Here is an 18,050-nt window from a genome sequence, read left to right on the forward strand (position 1 = left end):
TTAATCACATATTTAAGATCTCACGCACATATTTCTTATCTATGACAGTCAATTCTTCTAGAGATTTTATTCATGATTACACTAACTTTGGGCTTAGAGTTACAACAAATTCCTAATTTTACTTTGATACATATGACTGCAACAAGTTTTTATAAGAAATAAAACTGAGTTTTGCCAAATTTTCCTACCTTAACAATCTTGTATTCCCTGGGTAATCTCTAGCTGGTCATACTGTATTATTATTATTCTTTTTATATACTGCTGGTTTCATTTGGTCCCGCTTTCCCCAATGGTTTTTCAGGCACTATGACTACAACACTATATTAAGGCATATGATGTCCCAACACCACATTCACCACTAGCGTTTATTTCTCCACCAATGTCTCCAAGTCTTCTCTTAGCCCACCCTCCCCCTCACTCCCCCCCCCCACACCTCCTGGGCAGAATAGGTTCTGTAGGCCGATCCCCAGAGTCTGTCACCATTGGCCAGTTGTTATTCCCTTACTGTTACTTTATATTCCACATGAGATCATTCTATATTTTCCCCTCTGATTTCAGTCAGCATGATACTCTCTAGTTCCATCCACACAACAGAGAATTACAAATTTACTCTTTCTTACAGCAGAATAGTACTCCATTATATAATTTTACCTGAGTGCTTTTTTTTTTTTTAAATCTATTATTCATTCATTTGTTCTTGGGCACAGGGTGGTTTACAAATGTTGTCTACTGTAGAAAGCACTACAGTGAACATAGGAGTCCAAGGACTCTTTCTAAACATAGCTGCAGGGCTAAGCTAAGCAGTGCAATTGCTGGGTCATACAGAATCTCATCTAAATTTTTTGAGTAGGCTTCATACTGATTTTGTGCTTCTTTACTCTATAGGTTTATTGCTTCTAGTTTCTGATAAGCATCTTCAGGGTCTATAACATCATCTACGAAAGTGACAGTCTGACTTTTTTTCCCATCTGGATCCCCTTAAAAATCTTTCTTGCCTCACTGCTATGGCGATAACTCCAATACAGTGTTAACTAGTAGTATGAGCAGACATCCTTGTCTTGTGCCTGATCTTAAGGAATGATTTTCAGTTTTTAACCACTGAATATGTCAGCAATGGGTTTGTGGTAAATGGCCTTAGTTACTGTAGCACGTCATACCGACATTCATCGAATTGCTCAAGCAGGCACCAGTAACGTCTCCACTGTGAAACCTGTTACTGTTTTTGGCATATCAAATATGCCACAGGTAGCTTGCCAGGCTCTCCAAGAGGGACAGAGGAATCAAACCCGGGTTGGCTGCATGCAAGGCAAACGCCCTACCCGTTGTGCTATCGCTCCAGTCCCGGCCTTATCTACATTGGGGGAAATTCCTTCTATCTCCATTTTGTGGCATTTTCTTCATAAATGGATACTGAATCTTGTCAAATGCTTTCACTGTAATTACTGATATTTACTTACATATTTTTATCTTTCTTTATATTGACAGGGTTTATATCACATTGATTAGCTTACACGTATTAAACAATCCTTATATTCCTGGAATAAATTAGACTCGATCACATTATAGAATCCTCTTAATGTACAGTTGGAATTGGTTCACTAAGATTTTGTTAACCTACATCTATGTTCATCATATTGGACTAAAAAAAATTTTTTTTTTTTCGCTGAAGACTCCTTTTTTGGCATTGGTCTCTAAGAAACCATTTGGGAGGATTCTTATTCTGATTTTCTGAGAAAGTCTGAGAAAAACAGTTACGTTTTGAAGGGTCTGAAGAATTTACTAGTAAACCCATCTGGGCCCAAGCTTTTATTTTTTGGGAGACTTGACACTTTCTTCTTTGTTAGTAATGATTATATTAGATGTTCTGTTTCTTCCTGATTCAGTTTTGTGACATTAGAGGATTTCAAAAATTTATCCATTTCTTCAAGGTTCTCCAATTACATGGCATAAAGTTTTTCCTAGTAATCTCAGATCTTTTGAATTTCTGTATCTGTTGTAAATTCTCACCTTTCACTTCTGAGTTGGCTTATTAAGAACTTAAGAACTCCCCCCCCCACCATCCCAGCCAATGCTTTGTTGATCTTGTTTATTTTTTCAAAACACCAGACCTTGATTTTGTTAATTTGGCCTATTTTGGGCACCCCTGGTAGACTTTTATTAGAATCATGCGATGTGTAGTTGGGTGATTTATTCGGGCCTTTACCTCTTTCCCGATGAACACTTGCACTGCCATGAAACACTCTTCTTGTTGCAGTTTTTACTATGTCCTATGTGTTCTGACTGTGCTTCTATTCTCATTTTTTTTCTTTGACCCACTGTTTTTTCAGCAATATTTAACGTTTAGTTTCTTAATACCTGAGTTATCTTCTACTAATTTCCATATTCAAAGCATTGTGATCTGAGAAGATTGTTGACATTCTATTTTATTTGTATCTGAGCATAGTTCTAGCTTGGAGAAGATCCCTTGTGCACTGGAGAATGTGTACTTGACTTTTTTGCAGTGAAGAGCTCAAAACAAGTCCATTAGACCCATCTCTTCCACTTCTTTTAAGGTCAACATTTTCTTAATGATGTTTTGTCTTCATCTATCCAGTGGTGAGAGGAGGGAGAGTCAAGACTCTTACTACAATTGTGCTGCTGTATCTTTCTTATGTCTACTAGCAGTTGCTCTACACATTTTGAGAGTCCTACATTCATTATGTGGATATGTCTGAGTATAAAATCTTAATGATGTAGAGATCCTTTGAGCATTAAATGATCATCCCTGGTCCTTTTAACATCTTGAAATCTGAAATCTATGTTGTTTTGATAGAAGTTTAATTGGCCTGGCCATTTTTGCCAACTGTTTGAAAGATTGTTTCCTAGACTTTCACTTTCAGTGTTTATCATAACTGCTTAGGTATGTCTCCTATAGACAGCTGAAAGTAGGTTCAATTTTTTGATCCGTATACACTGCACTTTTTGAATGGTGAGTTCAGGCCACTGATGCTAAATGAGATTACTGAGATTAAGGAATTTAATGCCATTATTTTGGAGAAAGTATGAGTGTTTGTGAAGTTTGCCTTGCCTTTTAAAGGAGATTATTTATTATTTCTTGAAAAGCTGGCTTACTAGACATGAACTTTTTTTTTGTTTCTTTTTGGGTCACACCCAGCAATGCACAGGTATCACTCCTGGTTCTGCACTCAGGAATTACTCCTGGTGGTGCTCAGGGGACCATATGGGATGCTGGGTATCGAACCCTGGAAGGCTGCGTGCAAAGCAAATACCCTACCCGCTGTGCTATCACTCCAGCTCCAGCCGTGAACTTCTTAAGCTATGCTTGTCTACAGAGCTTTGTGTCATTTTGTCAAATCTGAATACAATGGACTTGAATAGATGCTTATTTCACTCAGTTTGTTTGCTATATCCCACCTTTTTCTTTTGGCCTGTAAGGTTTATTTTCTTTCTTTCCTTCTTCTTGTGTATGTGTGTGAGGTACAAGGTTTCATTTGATAGATCTGACACGAATCTTATAGGGGATTCTCTTTATGTAAGTTCCTTCTTTGAAACTGCTGCTCTCAGGATTCTTATATTTGACTTTTATCATTCAAAAAACATTATGTCTTTGAGTGTCTCTCTTTGATGCGAGTTCAATCCTCCAAAGAAATTGTTATAATTTCTTCAGTCAGTAACATTCCTCCGCCCCTCTCGAAGAGCCCGGCAAGCTACCTAGAGTATCGAGCCCGCGCGGCAGAGCCTGGCAAGCTACCGTGCCTATTGGATATGCCAAAAACAGTAACAATAAGTCTCTCAATGAGAGACGTTACTGGTGCCCGCTCAAACAAATCGATGAGCAACGGGATGACAGTGACAGTGAATAACATGTGATTAATCTGTCCTCCTACTCCTTGGGTATGCCTGGGGTTTGTATATTTTCCCTCCTGAACTTATCCCATAACTTGGGTATTTTCCTTGTTTCTTTTCAAACTTTTCCCATTCTCTTTTCTTTGTTTCCTGTGTCTTGTCTTCAAGCTTACTTCTCAGTTTCTACCACTCTATTACTGAGACATTCCAATTTGTTTTTTAGTTCACCTACCTGCTTGTCAGTTCTGTGATTTGGGACTATAGTTTTCTGATATCCTTTTACTTTTGATTTTGTTATGGGAGATATCATCTGTACTGTATGTTTTTTTCAGCCCACTTAACAGCCTTTTCAAAGTTGCTCTGAAGTCATACCTGAGAAGGGCGAGTGGATGCGGGGGGACCCTTCTAGACTATTATCTTTACTCATTAACTTTGGTGCACGCCTGTACTTCTTCATTCCCACTGAAAGCCGTGGGTGAGGGTTTAGCTCTGTGCAAGGTGGGGTAACAATTTAAAGATTGTCTTCACCAACTCCATCATGAATTTGCTGTGTCCTTGTTGTATTCAGCTGCTGCTGTCCTCCACAGCAGGAATCTGTACTTGGTTCCTTGCATATAAAGCTCCCAGGGTCTCATCCTGACCTTGCTGCTTCAGGTCTTGGGTTTAGGGGGACAGTTCCCTGGTAATCCAAAACTTCTTTCCATTTCAACTCTGAAACTAGGGAGATGACATGGGGCTTTGCCTGGTGCCACTTAAGGCTAGAAGTCACTGCCTGAAGCAGTGGGAATAGACTTCTGTGCCTGTGGTCACAACAGTGCACCTTTTTAGGAGGACTTGTTTGGGAGTCTGGGGTCGCTGAGCGAGCTTCCTGTCTAGGGCTCACACGTATGGAGAGCCCAAAGACACTAGATGAGTTTGCAGTTCACAGGCAACACTGTGCACCACGTCATGTGGTCAGCTAAAACATCCATCACCACCTGTCCCAAGGCAGCTGTTGTGGCTGCGCATTCAGTTAGTTACCTTACTATGTAACAGCTATTCACGTGTAGAAACTCTGAGATCTTAGTACTGCCACGCTCCTCCTCTGCAGAGTAATCATTGGGATCCTTTGGTTATTTTTGTTTTGTTGCATTTTGACCTGGCACATTTCACAGGCATCTTTGCTCCAACTCTATAATTTGTTAAAGTGAAAGAAACAATTTTGCAGGAAACAATTTAGATAAGTAGTATGATGGTCAGTCACTTCCCTTGTGTGCAGCCAACTCAGGGCAAAAATCTCCAGTTTTACATATATCCCATGAGCACTGCCAAGAGCGATCCCTGAGTATCCCAGGAATGGCATTCAAAACAAAACAAAACTGCATATATACTGAGTGATAATGACCTGTAGCTTTGCCTTTTTATAATGACTTAGGTTTGGAAATTAAAACAATGCCACCTCAAAATAAACTAATACACATTTCTTATATTTCAACTTTTAGTTGTAGTAAGTTTGTATAGGTTTGCTATTATTACATAACCGGTCATCAAAACCTAGGAACTTTGGAGAGGTCTGCTCTTTGACTACAGCATTATTATATGGCTAAGATTACCTACTTTTTCTTCTTTTTTTTTTTGGTACCCATACCCACATCTATTTCTTCATTCTTTAGTCACATTTTCTTAGTGAGTTTTGTTTCAAAGCCATTTGTCTATTCACATAAGCTGTCAGATGTAGGATAACGTTGCCACAGGTAGCTTAGGTTTACTTGGGCTGTTGCCATCACAGTGCTCCCTTTCCTCTGTTTATTTGTACCTTCTTTGTGCTCTGCTGACTTGTAAATATTGTTTTCTTCTTCTCCTTAAATCCTTTGCATAGTTCGTTCAGAGCAATGCCTTTTTTGTATGGGCACAAGAAGACAATAGTAAATACTATGTTTTTGTAACCTGGGAGTCATTTGACCCTACAATTTACTTTCCTCCTGGGCATCTGTTCTCTAGACCTAAGTCTCAGCTGCCCTTACTTCCTAGCACCTCCAAAGGCAGGGTCCCAATGAGGGATGGGATGGACCCTGGGCAAACGGTGAGGTATATGCTACCCTGGCATCAAGCTGGGCCTGGCCAAGATGCCTAATGCTTAACTGTAAGTTAAGAGCTTGGTCAAGGACAGATGCTGTCATTATCCAAAAAGTAGTAACTAGATTCAGAACCTGCTAGGGTTAGGAATGATTAATCTGGCCTGAGTTCTGTAGTCTGAGTCTGTGGCAAGATGTCCCCAAGAAAGCTGCCCTACAAGCCTCAATGTATCTCTTAAGGTGTCCATACAAAAATAACTAGTATTAAGATGTTGATTGAGATGTTGTACCGAGGAAAGAAAAAATAAAATCTTAAGAGGTATTTTGCCCATGGGCAGGAAGGTGGTGTTTTCACTGAAGCTGGTGGGCCCTCAGGAAGGACTTTCTTATGTTGATTTTGCTACCAGACTGGGGGTAGCAGGGCCCAGAGGGCAAGTTGGAGAGAGACAAGTAAAGATGGTGCGACTAGTAAAGAAAGAGAATCCAGAGAGCTGGGACAGTGAATGAGGGGCTAGTAAGAAAGAGTGCTGGGGAGAGAGATGAGAGTTGGAAAAGGGGAGTCAGGAAGTCGTTGGAGGAGAAGTGGTCAGAGTCTGAATCCAGAGAGGAGAGGGAGCCCAGGCTGTGAGGTGGAGAGTGGAGAGATGAGTGGGGGAGACAGGAGAGAATGAATGAGGGGCAGTATGAGACTAGAATGGGGAGCTCAGAGAGACTGGAATGGGTGGAGAGAATGGAATAAATGCCAACTGATCAATCAAACAGGCTTGGCCCTTGTTACCTCTTGTACCTGCCCCATGGCCTGGGCCCCTGAACCTGGGCGCTGGGCTCTCCCCGGGCCGCCCTGGCTGATATTTCTTTAAGATATTTTTAGTATTTGCAGCACCTGATATCTGCTCTCTCATTCCTAGTAAGAGTTCCATGTCTTTTCTCCTGAAAAGCTTTGACTAGAAATTTACAGATTTTATTATCAAGTTCACCAAAGAATAGTCTTTATTTATTATTGCTTTCTCCCATTCATTTTTATTTTCCTTTCAACAGATTCATAAACTGATTTTTTTTTTTGTGAGGGTGGGGGGCACACCGGGCCATATTAAAGTGTTATTTCTGGCTCTACACTCAGGAATCACTCCTGGTGGGACTCAAGGGATCACACATGAATTGGGGATGAACCCTGGTTGACCATATGCAAGCCAAATGCTCTACCTGCTGCACTATGGCTCTGTCCCTGTTTTTTAAAAAATTATTTCCAGTCTTTTGCTTTATTATTTTATTGTTCTTTTGCCTAGGGTACGTTTAGTTTTCTAAATTATCTGGTTACTATTTTAACTTTTTAAATCTAGGTTTTTAGTCTCAGAAAATTTCCTTTAATCCCTAATTTGCTACAATTCAGGAACCTAGAGAGAGATTTTAATTCATTTCAAAATATTTCCTAGTACCTTTAAAGTTTTTTGGTATGCCCAGTGAGGGTCAGGGTTTACTCCTGGTGGGCTTTGGGGACCATATAGGGTATGAAACTTGGGTGTAAGTGCAAAGCAAATGCCCTCCTCAAGGATTATTTTGAAGTGTCAATTTCCATATAAATGGTGATTTCACAAAGGGCATATTTAATTCTGTGGTGCTCAGAGAACACACCAAGTCTCTGTACACCTCAGTTACTTTTAAGAAAATTATCTGAAAGCAGAAAAGTTTGACAAAGCACATGTAAACATTTTGAGTGGTGGTGGGCACATCTGGTGGTACTCAGGGCTGACTTTTGGCAGGCTTCAGAGACGATATGGTGTGCGGAAGATCGACCCTGGGTCAGCTGCATGCAAGGCAAGTGCCCCACCCTCTGCACTACTGCTCCAGCCTCTGCATGTAAACTTTGACTGCTTAGAAATATTCTACATGACTCTCCTACAGATAAGTTTAATAGGTTATAATGGATGTGAGAACGCTTCTTGGGGAGTGTTTGGATTTGTTATAAACTTAAGCATTTTACAGAACCAGAGGTAACAGAGCAATCACCTTCTACCTTTAATGATGTGGATGCCTGCCAAGCCGTTGAGCGCGCACACCAGTTGCCGGTGAGCTTCTTCACATTCAGTCCCACATTTCTTCTGCAGAGATGTCAGCAGCTCTTCCATCGTCATGGTGCTACAGTGAAAAGGCAGATGGTTCAGAAAGGTCCTAGTGTAACCTCATACAGCACTATATGATGTAAGATGAGTAATACCAGACTCTTCGGAATCTATTATCTTCAGCATCTCTTTCTTCACCTCCATTTTTACCATTACCACTTCAAACAATTTCCTTTTACTAGTCTATCAAATAATTTTAACTAATTCCTTACCCCCATTCTTTAATGTTTTTACATTTCAGTCCACGGAGAATAGAATTAGACTTAAGATATAAAATATAAGTGATATAACTGAAACAGCTGGGTGTTAGAATGAAAGCATAAATCTCAGCATTTTAATTTGATTAAGCTTTAGAAGTCTGAATTTCTCTTTTCTGTCGGAAAAAGCTTATTCATCCAGGGTCAGAACAAATGCTATTTTTATCACAAGACCATGCAATCATTTATATAAAAATTATTTTCAGAGTTAGCTTATAAACTCCATAAAGTTACACACAAGAATCTCTTTTCTGGGGTGATTTTATTATGACCTGGAAGGTTATCTTTTTAATATCAGGTAAAAAGAAAATAACAACAAAAAACCCCGGCCAGTGTCAGTCACAGTATGATGAATTTAAAAATAAAAAGCAATAATGGGACAACTGAGTATTGTAAACACACCTTAATAATTTAAAAAAAACCAAAAAACCCAAAACAGATATAGTTGGCACAATTACAAAAAAACTGAAATAGGTCGTAACCATCTAATACCCTGATGTCTGAAAGAGTCACAGTATTCACATTTAGAGTGTAACCAAAAACATACAAATTAAAGCCCTAAACGCAGCCGTTGTGTAAAAAGAAATTTTCAATACCATGAAAAGAACACTGCGCTGAGTCCACTGTGGGCTAGGAAACAAAGCACTGAAGTACTGCCCATTACTATTATCAAGTGCACTATATGGAAACTGATTAATACCTTTTTTGTAGTGGCAAGAACTCCCCACGAACAGCTTGTGGATGACAGCAGGCCTGCCTGAGTCGTAGCAACGGATACAGGATGGAGGTGACAGTTCTTCTGTCCAGGCTGCTGAGCTTCAGGGCCCAGTCAGAAATCTTCCTGAGTTTTACAACTGCATCTTGGCAACACACCTCATGCTGACGGTGATAAAAATGCCTTTCCACTGGAGAGAAGTGGAGCCAGTGGACTTCTTCTGTCTGAGGGGGTATCTGAATCTGGAGAAAGGAGATGGGAAAATGACTCCACCTGGAAATTAAATTTTTCATTCCCACTGTTTCTAAACCTCCTTAATTGAAAAGGAGAAATAAAAGCTCATACTGACTTGGTCAATCACATCTTTTTTTGCAGACCTCCAAAGTATCTTGGCTATAAAGCTGTACAGAAGCTGAGGATTCTTCTTACAGTAAGGGCGATACAGAAGCCGAACCCACCAGTGTCTGATACAGTAAGGTTCAATACCAAGAAAAACCACTAACCCAAAAAGATCTGAAATAAAAAAAAGACAACAAAACTACTGAGAATAATTGTTTTGTGTTCCTTTACTACTACTCTGAATAAGTTTTTTCATAAATGTTATAGTTCTCAAATCTGGATATTGTTTTCAGTTCAACTTATAGTTCTGCGTATTTATTTTATACTAGGTTTTATGCTAGAAGCAAGATGCTTTAAAGTTAATAAAACTATTACATTTCTACTTAATGAAAAAGATCTTAAATTTCCATTAGAAATGAGAGGAAAAAACAATGAACATCAGACAAGCTCAACTGGGGTGGGGGAGAGGTGACATGGAGAAAGATCAATGATTTAATATTCCTCTCCCACACTTTAATCTAATAACTACTCTAGGAAAAAAAGTTGAAGACAGCAATCTGAAGTACTGAAATAAAAAACAGAATTAACCTCACAGTGATGCCTAAAGCAACAATATATAGAATAAAAATGACTCATAGAGCATTACGGTCTTTCCCTCCCCATACTCAGATAAAGACATGGTAATTCTTACATAGCTTTGGGTGCAGGAAACTCAACTTTAAATCCTTTTTGTCTTTGGGGGAGTATGCCAAGTGGTGTTCAGGTGACCATATCACCAGGTCATACTATGGTCACTGTGTCACGGGGGCAGTGGAAAGCAATAAGGATGCAGTGCTGCTTATTCTTCCACTTCCAGGACGCACCAGTGCCACCGTGCTGGTGGATCAAAGCCCTCTAGGGCTACACTTTTAAATGTTTGGGAGGTTATGTGGTGCCAGAATCATAATTGGGTCTGCCATGTGCCCTAACCCTTATACTATTTCCCTTGCTTTTTATCCACTTAACAGCAATACCCTAAGACTCTATCCACAAATCTATGAATAATTTCAAAAATAAAAAAAGACGTATGAAGACTAGTTTGGATATAATATTAACAGGGAAGATAATGTAAAATTATGTATGCAGTATGAGTTTATAAACAACAAAACAAATGCAATAAACCCCCAATGAAGAGAAACTTCCTGTTATTTTTCTATATTATTTAGCATATTCACAATGGGAACATGCTAAATTATATAGATCAAGCATCAGCCAACTGATAATGCACTATTTACTCTGACCTATTTCTAAATCTTTCTCCACATTACACCCAGACATCTTCTGAAATACAAATGCAATCACCAGAGAACGCCTAACCACTCTGTTTTAATCCTGACAATATTTACCCTGGCCTATGGCATTCTCCACAGTCATACCATTCTATAAAATTTCATCTTTTATAATTTAACCCCATTGCTCTGTCTCCTCCTGCCATATATTTTCAGTTTTCTCAGAAAATTCTTTACTCCCTCTTTACCTAAATCACACTGTTCCAGATGTAAGTTCAGCTGTCACTTTCTCAGATAGCCTTTATTTTTTGAAATGTGTAAGAGCAAGAATTCTGTATTTATCTCATATACGACAGTTACATTTGTCCATGTACATAATATAGCTGTTCTGATAGGCAGTAAGCTCGAAAGAATTAGACACATTGTATAATTTTTTGCTCACATTTCACTTAACAAAGAATAAAGGAAACCATAAAAATACCAACAAAGTACTTACATCACTTAAAGCAAACATTTTCAAAGAGGTGACAAGAGAATATGTAAAAAAAGAAATAATGTAAGCAGTTCACTGCATATTAATATCTCTTACATACTGTGCTAGACACAATCTTATAAGGATTTAAATATGTAAGTAATTTGTCTATAGACATAGGATGAATAACTCTGGATGTGAACCCAGGTTCACATAACTCCCGAAGTCAATACCTGTGCTATTATAAAACAAACATAAATATTGGGTATGGTGAACCGAGGAGGGCAATGGTCACGACTACCTGACTTTCCAAGTAAAAAGATGTTATTTCAGGCTTCCTACAGAACAAAATAAAAACTTTCTAGCTTCATTTCCTTGCTCAATATGAGGCATAATTTGGGATTCACAAGATGTCTGGATTGTTGCTAATTAATAGATCATCAAATATCAAATATAATTTATCACTGTCGAGCACAATGGAATTCTCAATTGAGGTGGAGTAGATAGGTGTCATTTGCCACCTAGGAGATATTTGGCAGTGCCTAGAGATTTGTGGGTGTCACAATTGCAGGTGTACTACTGACACCCAGTGGTAGAGCTAACCATCGTAAAATGCGCAGGTTAGCTCCTAAAGAAAAAGAATATTTCAAAATGTTAAGGGGGTGAAAGGTGAGAAACCTTGTACTAACACAAGACAATTGAGGTTTGTTTCAAATAAGATATAGAAATCATAGAAGCTTTATGACTGCACTGCAACAATATGGAAAAAAAACAGATGAACTACACCAACTGGAGTGTTAAAGATGTTAACAGTTTGGGAAGCAATAAGAAAAACACTTGAAATGAAAATAACAGCAAAAGGCAGGCTTCACAGGATGAGGTGCAGGGGATGGGCCAGGCCGTCTCACCCCTCCAGCCTGACCCTGAGATGACAGGAACTGCTTCCAGCTACTACTTAAGCTCCAGAGACACAAAAAAGAATCTCAGAACTGAGCAGCTTGCTGCAGAGATCTCAAGACTTGAATTAACTAAAATTTTATAATTTCAGGAGAGCAGCCGCATGACATATATTATTCATAACAAGCAATACAAAATAAATTGTCTAGCACTGCCTTCTTAGCAGGTTTGAGGGGTGGCGGAAAAAATCCAAATAATAATGGTGGGACTGTTTTAAAGTATTGAATATAATTAAAGTAGAGGGAGAGTATTGTGGAAATTGTCCGCCACATAGGCAGGGGAAGGGCTGTAATGGGGGCGGGGTAGGAGGGTATACTGGGAACATTGGTGGTGGAAAACATGCACTGGTGAAAGGATGGGTGTTTGAGCGACTAAAACTCAAACACGAAAGCTTTGTAACTGCATCTCACAATGATTCAATTAAAAAAATTTTTTTTTATGACTCAGGCATGAAGAAATATTGGGGGGGGGATAAGTAGCTTTACTGTATATCTTACATCTCAATTTGGTTCTTTTATTTTTATGGCTGTGGGGACTTGGGGACAATTCCCGGTCATTTTGGCCTGACAGGGCTAGGGAGCTCCCTGCTAGGATCTGAGGATGCAGAGCCATAGGGCCTCTGGGCCACACCTGGTGACTCTCGGAGCCCCCAAGGCCCTATCTCCTGGTGCTCCAGAGGGCCAGGTGACGCTGCATCCTACTGCACGCAAAGCTCTCGCCCCTCCCTGACAGCTTAGTCCTCAATAAAGCTATCAAAAATTACTTAAGCTTTTCATGGAAAGAACGCAACATAAGGTAACTTTTAGTTTTAAGCATTTACAACTTATATAAAAATTGTATCTTCAATATCTGTTCTGTGGAAAAGTGACAGGAATAAGATTAATGAAGAAGCATCAGTTATAATGTGTATGTGGGAGAGGAAGAAGAAAATCTAAATGTCTAAGAGAAATGGCTGAAGGACTAAGGCATAAGCGTGTGTTTGATTAATATTGTCTCAACATAATTAGTACGATTGTTATTGTTCTATTTATGGATTCAGCCAACAAAAATCATAATCCTTACTTGTACAGGCAATTAAAAATTCGTTTCTCCCCCACTTCCACTTCTTTCTTTTCCCTATTTGTGCCTGTCACGTCCCCCCAACCCCCCCCACTCAGCAGGCTATCTTTGTTTCTTACTCAGTTAACTGGAATTCTAAGTTCAATTCATATCTATAGTAACTCTGTTTAGGCAAGTACAATAATAGCACATTCTAGGATTATGCAGAGGTATATCATTTGTCTAATATCTATACCATATGAAACACTCAAGATCTATTAAAAATATTTGTGCTTCAAACTATATGGAATTAAATATAAATATAGGCAAAACTATAAGAATTTCAACTAAGGTTAAATGCAACAAAACTTTTTCTTCAAAACCACTTTTCTTCAGGAGATAGCTCATGCCTGGAATGCATGAGACCCTCCTTTTGAGCCCAGGCATTACATTTTCTCCTCTCCAAACCTGCTCCCGTACCAAGTCCAGCACTGACAGAAGATTCTATGATTCTATGGCCTCAATAGAAAATTCAACTTTTTAAGTATAGGCAGTATGAGAAAACCGTCCATTACCTTCCAGCCCTCTCTGCACTGGAGTGCCACTAATACACCAGCGATTTATCCCACTCAAGCGCTGAGCCATTTCTGCAGCCTGGTAAGAGAAAATTATGAAATAAAAAGGAGAAGAATAAAACACGGGAAAAATTTGTTAGGAGTATGTTCATGCATGAAAACAAAACCCAAGAAGCTATGATCCACCTCTGTTTTAACATGTACTCTTAAGTTATTGCACTCAATGCAGTCACTGGGCCATCACCATGACAGTGATTCTCAAGACCGTCCTGTGCTTTTCTGAGGCAAAATAGTTCCAGCACGCACAGAGTGCAAATATTTCCTGAATGACTGCTATCTCATGCTCCAGAGACATATGGTCTTGAAACAAAGGCTGGATTAAAATTAAATTCCCTACAGTAGCATATTCTGTTATCAACAGGTTAAATAAATGAGAGCCACAAAGTCAACTTCAGCCCAGAACTGTAAGAACTATGCTTTCCACTTAGCTGAAATCCTTAAAGTTCTGAATAGTTTGCTTTTGTCTGTCACACATATATCAACACCTCGGTTACATATACAAGAGCATCAATTGTAGAATAATATGAGTATAAAAAAGTTTGCAGTAGAAGAGCAAAGCAAATCTAGGGTGTATAATAACAAACTTTTAATCATATCAATTCTGTAACAAAAGCTATTACATTTCAATGACAATAACCCTCAACCCCTCTCCCACCCACTTCTTTTCCCCTCAGTCCTCAAAAGTTTATAAAGAATTTCTCACTTTTACAGTAGGACATTCAACCATCTGAGCTTCATCAAGGCAGATTCTCCACCATTCTACAGCTACGAGGGGGCTGGGAATGGCCATATAGCGTTTTTGATTCCGCAAGCGACGCCCATCTTCACTGTTACTGTGTGGGATATCTACATAGTTGAGCTCTGACCGAAGAACATCATAGGTAATGATAACTATATCCTGCTCTGCCAAAAAATGGGGCTGTAAAAAGCCGTGTTTCTTTACTCCTTGATATACCTAGGAAAAAATCAGCAAAAGCAAAGTTATTGCAGAAGGGCTCATTAAAGATAACTGCAAAATTATTTGTATGCTTACTGAGCATGCTCTCTATATGTTCAGGACAAAACAGGCAATGAGACACACTCCTTAGCTGTGTAGGAAAGTTATACTTTAATGTGGAAGAGTAATAACACAAGCAATGAGAAACTATAATGAAAGTAAGAGAGCATCACAGTGGAAAGATCAATCCTAAGGACGAGGAGGTAAATAGATAAAATTTTAGATGCATCTTGAGAACATTTAGAAGTTGTCACTAAAAAGAAGGACTTTAGGTCCACGGAATCAATAACATGCATAAAGGCACAAAGAACTGACAAAGAACAACTAAGAACAACTATAATGACTACCTTTTATATTTTAGACATCATGTAGGCTTTTTAAATCCTACGTTCAACTATTCTGTTCGAAGTTGTATTTCTCAACCCAAGTGCCCGAGAACAGACGATTGGTTAAAGAAACTTTGGTCATCTATACAATGGAATACTATGCAGCTGTTAGGAGAGGTGAAGTTATGAAATTTGCTTACAAGTATGGATAGACAAGGAGAGTATCATGCTATGTGAAACGAGTCAGAAAGAGAAGGACAGATATAGAGGGACTACACTCATTTGTGAAGTATAAAGTAACACAAGACCGATACTCAAGGACAGTACATAGAAGGGTCAGGAAGATTGCTCCAGAATTGGAAGCCTGCCTCACGAGTGGGCAGGGAGAGGACAGCTGGAATAGAGAAGGGATCACAAAGAAAGTGATGGTTGGAGGAATCGGTCAGGACAGGAGATGTGTGGCGAAAGTAGATAAAGGACCAAACATGATGACCTCTCAGTACCTGCATTGCAAACCATAATGCCCAAAAGTAGGGAGCATGGGGAATATTGTCTGCCTTTGAGGCAGGGGGAAGGTGGGAAAGATGGGGGTATACTGGGGATATTGGTGGTGGGTAATGTGCACTGGTGGAGGGATGGGTGTTTGATCATTGTGTGATTGTAACTCAGACACGAAAGCTTGTAACTATATCTCACACACACACACACACACACACACACACACACACACACACACACACACAAGTTGTTAGTATTTCTATCACATACATAAGAAGCATGAAGTCAACTCCAGAATCTGAACCTCAATGGCAAAGATGTTTTTACATATTACTCTATACATCACACCTAATTGTAGTATTAAAATATATAACATCTTCAATAATATTTATATAGTAATAAAGGGAGTGAAGAGTATTCATATCTGTAAGTAACAACACAAAATGACCAGTTATGTGCCAGCATTTCATCAAATCATTCACAGTAAGTCCTTGTGGGGGCACTTTTTTCAGAACTTAGCATAATTTCTGTCAGCAATCACGTTTAACAATATTTTTTTGGTTTTGGGCCACATATGACAGTGCTCAGAGACCATACAGGGTGTTGAGGAGCAAATCCAGGTTGGCGACATGCATGGCATATGTCCTTCCCTTTGTACTATAAAACTCTGACCTAACAAATGAGTAAATTTTAAATGTTAAATGATATAGTAACTGACACTTCAGATACCATTTCTGGACTTAAGAGATAAGAAAAGTAACTACTATTACACATACTTGAGATGGCATTTCTGAAAGTTTATGTTTTTACAGACTTTCATTTATATGATCAAGAGTTTTTTCAAAATTCTTATTTCCCATTCAAAATGCTTTAGCTTCACAATTCCTGACACTAGAAAAGATTAAGTCTATATATAGTTCTACTTCCCATTCTCAATTTCATAAAATTCTATTATCTTAATGTTTTAAAGATTTTAATAACTGCCATAAAAAAATTAAAAATTTTCCTAACCCTTTAGAGAGATCAAAATGCATTACCAAGACACGAATAGATGATGACCTCACATGCCTGTTGATTTCATCCACCCACTGGTGGCAGATAGAGCTGGGCGAGATGATGAGAGTTGCTCCTGTCGAGACAGGCTCCATCGCGACAAGGCAGTGGGGACAGTAAAAAGGTTTGATCTTCAGGTTCTTTTCTTCATAATTCACACATTTGGCATGCTGCCAGAGGTGGCAGTTCAGGCACTGAACACGAGCTTTTTGGTCCATTTTGCCAAGTTCTCCACATATGCACTCAAAGCGATAATCAGAGGAACAGAAGGGGCTGAGATCAGAATCTGGAATGTCGTCGTCATCATCATCAGCAGCAGGCTTTAGAGACTCCACTTGCTTCTTTTTGGCATTTTGTTGACTAAGAGTAAAAATGCTTGTATCTTCATCTCCTGTAATGTAAGTAATTGCACTACCTGTAGGGTAATCTTCTGAGTCGTAACTGATGTTAGGCTGACTTTTCCCATTTTTGGAGGATGTTACAGGCTTTTTTCTAAATTTACCTCGATTTCTCCTAGACTTACTATGAGAATAGTAAGGTTGATCATCATCATCAGAGGTATTTGATGGCAAGTATTCAGAATCTGTATCTCTGCTGTCTGTTTTTCTAGATTCTTTTTGAGTTTTCCTTGGGCTAGTTATTGCCTAAGAAATATAAAAGAAAAATTCCAACAGTTATACTTTATGAAATTAAATTTCCATTTTTACCTCATTTTACATAAAAATGTAGTAGAGTCTTTGCAACATCTTTCCCTAAGAACAATCACTCCTAATCAATTTCCCAATCTGCATTCTATAATAATGCTCCCTATACTCTGCAGGTAAAAAGTGGAGGGCAATAATTCTACATATGATTTGAAGGGAACAAATACAGAAAAAATATGAGCCCAATATTTGAGTATCAATTGAGTATCAATTTCTTACAGTATCAATTTATAGTCTGCCTAAATCAATGAAAGCTTAAACTTTATACAGTACATAACATACAAACTATGGGACTTATATTCAGGAAGCAGAGAATGTCACAATTATAACTTTTCCTTAAAAAAGAAAATCTTCAGAATGTAAGAATGTCAGTTTAATGTGCAACTGGTCAATCATTCTGAAAGGTATTAATTTAATAGGTACTTAAATGCTGTTACCTGCTTTTTCATTTTACACGCTTCCTCTTTCTTGTAATTCTTTCCCAATGTAAAAGTTCCAGAAAAACCACTGCCTTTGATTTGTTTCACCAGACCTTCAAAAATTAAACATTTCAGCATCCTCTTCAGAAGATTCCTATTTCGTTGAACATCATACCTATAAATAGAACTGACATACTTATAGATGGAGAGGATGGAAACTCCTTTCTTCCCTCTCAGTTCTTTCACGGCTGTCAGGATCATTACGCGTGTAGCTAAACGGAAAAGAGTATGTCAACTCAGTCAAAATAATTAAAGAAAAATACAGCTCAGATTATGTTCACTGAGGACTATG

The 18,050-nt window shown here is 38.7% G+C and overlaps 1 protein-coding gene across 2 annotated transcripts in view; it reads right to left on the reverse strand.

Moving 5' to 3' along the window:
- The window catches only part of SHPRH (SNF2 histone linker PHD RING helicase), an 85,596-nt gene that overhangs the window by 47,490 nt on the left and 20,056 nt on the right, over positions 1 to 18,050 (reverse strand). For both annotated transcript variants that reach the window (XM_055134501.1, XM_055134502.1), the window contains exons 8-14: positions 17,717 to 17,970; positions 16,560 to 17,219; positions 14,405 to 14,656; positions 13,642 to 13,720; positions 9,342 to 9,505; positions 8,978 to 9,234; positions 7,915 to 8,036 (exon numbers count right to left, since the gene is read on the reverse strand). In XM_055134501.1, coding sequence (XP_054990476.1) covers positions 7,915 to 8,036; positions 8,978 to 9,234; positions 9,342 to 9,505; positions 13,642 to 13,720; positions 14,405 to 14,656; positions 16,560 to 17,219; positions 17,717 to 17,970 — 1,788 coding nt within the window. The remainder of the gene's footprint in view (positions 1 to 7,914; positions 8,037 to 8,977; positions 9,235 to 9,341; positions 9,506 to 13,641; positions 13,721 to 14,404; positions 14,657 to 16,559; positions 17,220 to 17,716; positions 17,971 to 18,050) is intronic.

The sequence above is a fragment of the Sorex araneus genome, chromosome 4 (assembly GCF_027595985.1).
Source record: "Sorex araneus isolate mSorAra2 chromosome 4, mSorAra2.pri, whole genome shotgun sequence".
Taxonomy (NCBI): domain Eukaryota; kingdom Metazoa; phylum Chordata; class Mammalia; order Eulipotyphla; family Soricidae; genus Sorex; species Sorex araneus.